The sequence below is a fragment of the Mizuhopecten yessoensis genome, unplaced genomic scaffold, assembly GCF_002113885.1.
Source record: "Mizuhopecten yessoensis strain PY_sf001 unplaced genomic scaffold, ASM211388v2 scaffold4123, whole genome shotgun sequence".
Taxonomy (NCBI): domain Eukaryota; kingdom Metazoa; phylum Mollusca; class Bivalvia; order Pectinida; family Pectinidae; genus Mizuhopecten; species Mizuhopecten yessoensis.
Genome location: NW_018405387.1, coordinates 777,168 through 782,778, shown reverse-complemented (window position 1 = coordinate 782,778; position 5,611 = coordinate 777,168). Strand labels below are relative to the sequence as shown.

General features: G+C 38.9%; 1 protein-coding gene across 4 annotated transcripts in view; it reads left to right on the top strand.

The window, feature by feature from the left end:
• LOC110448661 (helicase POLQ-like) overlaps positions 1 to 5,363 on the top strand; it is a 27,407-nt gene extending 22,044 nt beyond the window's left edge. For 3 of the 4 annotated variants that reach the window (XM_021495033.1, XM_021495032.1, XM_021495030.1), the window contains exons 17-19: positions 2,538 to 2,651; positions 3,277 to 3,411; positions 4,543 to 5,363. In XM_021495033.1, coding sequence (XP_021350708.1) covers positions 2,538 to 2,651; positions 3,277 to 3,411; positions 4,543 to 4,701 — 408 coding nt within the window. In that variant the 3' untranslated portion in view covers positions 4,702 to 5,363. The remainder of the gene's footprint in view (positions 1 to 2,537; positions 2,652 to 3,276; positions 3,412 to 4,542) is intronic. The other variant, XM_021495031.1, reaches the window with a different exon arrangement.
• The last annotated feature ends 248 nt before the right edge of the window (positions 5,364 to 5,611 follow it).

Sequence of the window (5,611 nt, the reverse complement as noted above, 5' to 3'; positions counted from 1 at the left end):
ACTACAAGGGAGGGGGGGGGGGATACATAATTACATGCACCAAATTATGTAACGAGAACCGACCGGGATAGATTAAATACTGGTTTCCTAGAACATAAAGCAAACCACGGTTCAAACAGTATATACAATGTATTTACAATACATAATTAGTACATAATATACAATATTCATCACACAAAATCAGAATGGCTCTCTCTCTCACTATCAACTCGCTAACGAATGACATGTAATATGTACATATATATAACTAACTAATAATACAAAATGCCATAACGACACCCTAAAGTCTCTGTAGCTTGTTGGATGCTGTTGTGTCGTCTCCAATGTTGATGACGCCGTCCTCCCTTAGACTTGTCCAATCTCAGTGAAGTCCCCTCCAAGCTCACAAACACATATAGAATGTAGCAGGTCACACAGATCCAGCCGGTACATAAACAGGTCACACAGACCAGTCAACAGCAGGTCACACAGACCAGTCAACACTCAGTCACACAGACTTGTTGGACACAGGTCACACAGACCAGTCCACTGTACGGGTATAAAGTGTTACCCTCTCCACGGCCACACAGGTCCAGGTAAGTATATACAGTAATAGGTCACACAGACCAGCCAAAGACAAGGGTATTAGGCTTTACCCTCTCCATGACCACACAAGTACAGGTAGTTATATATGTAGGTGAAGNCGTTGTCCTTCATCACTCTTCACTTCTCCCGTGATAAGTTCTTGTTGTCAAACTTTGGTTTCTGTCTCTTGAAGAAACTTGCCATATTACCTCTGGCCTCTGCAAATTGATTAGCGAGTGTTGCCATGTCCTTGATACACTTTGGTGATCTCTCCTTTAAAAACAATTTCAAGTCATTACCACATGCTTGTAAAAATTGGTCCCTTACCACCAAATCCTTAAGTCCCTGATATGTCTTCTCTACAGCCGACATCTCCAACCACCTAACCAATTCGCTCTCCAGCCTGACAGCAAATTGTGCAAACGTCTCACCATGATCTAGTCTTCCCGTTCTGAATTTTTTCCGAAATCCTTCCTCTGTCATCTCAAATTGCTTTAATAAAGCATACTTTAACACATCATAGTTGAGACTCTCTTCGACTGGTAATCGAGTAAAAACATATAACACTTTCCCTTTTAGAAGAGCACTTAGGTTAGCTGCCCAGTGAGTTTCCTTCACCCATCTCTGTGTCGTGGCATAACGCTCAAATCTCTGCAGGTACGAATCTATATTGTCTTTTCCTTCTTCGAATGGGGGGAGTTTTGGCCCTTTTGTCGTGGCTTCTATCTGCCTCATCTCATCATGTCTGTCAACCCTAACCTGTTGTTGTTGTTTCTCTAACAACTCCATCTGTCTAGCATGTTCCCTGTTAGCCCTCTCCTCTTGATCTCTCTCCTACGCTCGTTTCTCTTTTAACATCTCCATCTCATGTTGCCTCTCAGCTTCCTTTTCATGTCTCTGAAGTTCTGTTTGCTTCAAATTTCTCTCAGAGAGTCTATCTTCTCTGTCCTTATCTTGTGTATCCCTCACAAACTGTTGAAGATCTTTACCAGTATAACCCAGGCCTTCTCCATCTTAATGAATTCTTTAAGTGGATCCATGGTGAACAACCCCCTGCCAATAATACCACCCAAATGTTCAAATACAAGTAACTAGAATTCTGCAATTAAATAGTTACCACAAATATACTTACACAAAACGGAATCCTGAACAAATGATCACTAAATATAATTTTCACTTACCTCAGATCCATTGGCGTTAGCCTCATAAGTGATTACATGGTGACCAGGTACCTATCTAACCAACTTATAGATCTATGTCTTATGCTTAAGTAAGTTAACCTCGCAAATAACCTTTCACACCTATGCCTAATGTAACTAGGAATCATTTAATCAATCCCACCGCTGCCACCAAATTATGTAACGCAATAGTAGAGATGATCAGGTTGACGCACCACTGTTGTCGCCTGCTTCTGTCATTTGGGACTAAGTTATGTTGGCTCTGGCTGACTTTTCTTAAGAGGCTCAGAATAAGTTATACGATTGGTGCGTGTGACATGATGTTTTATTGCCCCTCATGATCGCAGTATAAAGATGAGGTAGTATAGGTATTAATCACTGATCTGTTATGGACGGTGGAATGGTCGTGGCGAATAAAGTGATTACTCATTTGAAAGATACACAGGCATTGTAACACTCATGTAGTAACATTAGATAAATTATCAAAAAGGTAGAAGTTCTGCATTATTTGTGAGAATTTACCAACTCTGGCCAGAGTTTTATGGACTTCCTTAATTTAAGAAAAACAATTGTCTTTTTTTTTCTTCACTATAAAAAAAATAATTCCATAGGATAGAATTTCTGAGTTCAGCAAAATTTTCTTTACTTTTTGAAACTTCATTAATGCTTTCTTTTGGAAACACTTTTAATACGTAATTAAGGAATTTGAGTGAAGGAATGATCATGAAACTTTGGGTTAAAGCTTCATATAATATTTCATGATTCAGGTTGACTATATGTTGTTTTGACCTGCAGGAGCTAGATGAGTTTTGGCCGTATCAGGATCTGTTTGGTAACTTTGTACAGCGCTTATCTTACTGCGTGTCCCCAGAACTGATACCATTGATGGAGATCCCAGGCGTAAAACTGGTACGTACATCACTTGTATACTGAGTATTATTAAAGTAGGTCAAATGTTACAGTAAGCACAGACACAGTTTTAAAGGTGCTGATCGGGGAAAAATTTATAAAATAAATTGGTCTAAATGCGTTCTCTGGCCTTCCAAGCGTAAATTTAGCACAGATCTATTTATATATGTCACGTGATTGTTTCGAAAGTGAGGCAGTGAAGATAACAACAATAGCACGCCGTCATGTGCCATGTCGGACTCAACTAGCGGACAAGACAGCAATACTATATGTAAATAATTGTTTTCAAAGGTCATGTATGATGCAAGTGTAGTATTCCTACCTATATGTTGTCATATATAATGGTATTGATACCTCGTGCCTGTCATGACTTTTGCATGCATTTTTTTTTCTCGCCGCGATGTTTACATTTGGATTTGTTGATGATGCGCGTGCGGTAAAATTACATCACTGATCTGGGTCAAATGAGAGTTTTAGACTGTCAGGTGACGATTTAGGATTTCTTTAATATAATAATATGTCCGATAATAAAAAAAAAATATTTTAAAAGAAAACCAAAAACAATTTGGCCTAGAGGCTATGGTTCCCGCAGCTATGTTTCTTAGTGTATTTCCTTGGTGTTCAGGGGCGAGCTAAACAGATGTACAGCGTTGGATATAGGACTCTGGCACAGGTGGCCAATGCCGACCCAGAAAACCTTGTCAAGAAAATCAAACAAATTCCTCGCAAGATCGCCCAACAGATTGTCACTGCTGCCAAGGTGTGTGTATATTTTTAATTGGGAGATTTTCGTATGAATAAGAGTTTTCAAACCGGACAAATTTTGGTGACTGGTTGCTCGAAAAATCTTCCAACCGAGTAACCAGTTATTCAGTCAATATGGTAATTCAGCAATAAATAACAACACAATGAGTGTATGTTTAGTTTTGCTCTGTTTAAAACATATTTACATGTGTTTGGATTAGCATGGTAGTTAACTCGCATGTTTTAATCTCTAAACACTTAAATGCATGACACCGATATACGTTATCTCACTAATTATATATTCTAACGGTCAGAATAAGGCTGGATGCAGGGTATTGTTACTCTACCTTGTATGGGGTTATATATTAATTTTACCAGATTACCAATCATAATTTGATTTATATCATAAACTCTGTCAGAAATACCTACATCTTTTTATAATAATAATAATAATAATATACAACATTTATATAGCACCCTATATAGTTTATACACCCTTCGGAAGATGGGACGTATTATGTAATCACATACGCAGTTGATTGGGCGCGCACGGTGTCCTCTCTATATCTCAAGTAATTTTCAACGGATTAACTTCAAACTTCATAGGAAGATTATTTACCATAAAAGCTTGAGCAAGTTCAAAAACCACCATTAACAGATCGAATTGTATGGAGTAATTCCCCTTTATTCAATTGCTGAAACTATCCGCTCGATATCTCGACTAATTTGTAACTGATTTACATTAAACTTCATGGGAAGGTCAATTACCAGGAGAGCTCGGACAAGTTCGATAACCACCATGATCTGACAGTAATATATTGAGCTCGGACAAGTTTAATAATAAGTAAATTCTCTTTTATCAATTGCTAAAACAGTGTTGCTCGATAGCTTAAGTAATTTCAATGGATTGACTTCAAATTTCATAGGAAGGTTAATTACCATGAAAGCTTAGGCCTGTTTGATAACCACCTTTATCAGATCAAAATTTTCTGAAAAATGCCCCTTTATTCAATTGCTGAAATAGTGTCCCTTCAATATCTCGAGTAATTTTCAATGGATTAACTTCTTGAGGTTAATTACCATGAGAGCCCCCGACAAGTTTAATAGTCACTGAAAGTTTAAAGAAATTATTTTGTTTTGTTTGCAGATGCTTCTGAATGAGAAGGCTGAAGCTCTTTGGCAGGAAGTCGAGGAACTTGTGATGGTGCCTGAGGCTGCGTCTTCTCATCCTTCACCAGATCTATCCTCTCAGGGGTCTATAGCATCCTCAGATATACTCGCATATCTCACTGACTGGGGAGACTAGACGACCTTGTTAAAGTCCCTGTGACGGTGCCTTCTCATCCTTCACCAGATCTATCCTCTCAGGGGTCTGTAGCATCCTCAGATATGCTCGCAAATCTCACTGACTGGGGAGACTAGACAACCTTGTTAAAGTCCCTGTGACGGTGCCTTCTTATCTTTCACCAGATCTATCCTCTACGGGGTCTGTAGCATCCTCAGATATACTCGCAAATCTCACTGACTGGGGAGACTAGACAACCTTGTTAAAGTCCCTGTGACGATGCATTCTTATCCTTCACCAGATCTATCCTCTACGGGGTCTAGCATTGTCGGATGTACTTGCCAATCTAACCAACTTGGGAGACTAGACTACCCTGTGACGGTGCCTTCTTATCCTTCACCAGAGCTATCCTCTCAGGGGTCTGTAGCATCCTCCGATATACTCGCCAACCTCACCGACTGGGGAGACTAGTCCACCCTGTGACAAGAGTTTTCTCATCCCTCACCAGATCTATCCTCCCAGGGGTCTAGACCATCGTAGGATATACTTGACAACCATACTGACTTGGAAGACTAGACAACCTTGTTCGAGGTACAGTGTCTTTATATTTTTTACCAGATGTATCCCTCAGCAGGTGGGTGTCTTGGTGTCCTCAGACTTAGTTTAGTCCCCCCCCCCCCCCCCAGAAATCAACAATATTTTTATTGCAGTACCAGGCAATTGTTATATATGATACTGATATATTCTATGTAACATATTTATTCTAGACATTTTTTTTTAAAGATGTTATTTTTTACAAATGAATAAAAAAAACTGTGATTAAAAAATTAGTTCACTTTTTCTTAAAGAAATATTTTATGTTTTATACCAAACTCTTTTTATTACAAACCCCTTGAAACAAGTTTTATTTCTGCACCTTCTTCTTAAGAAC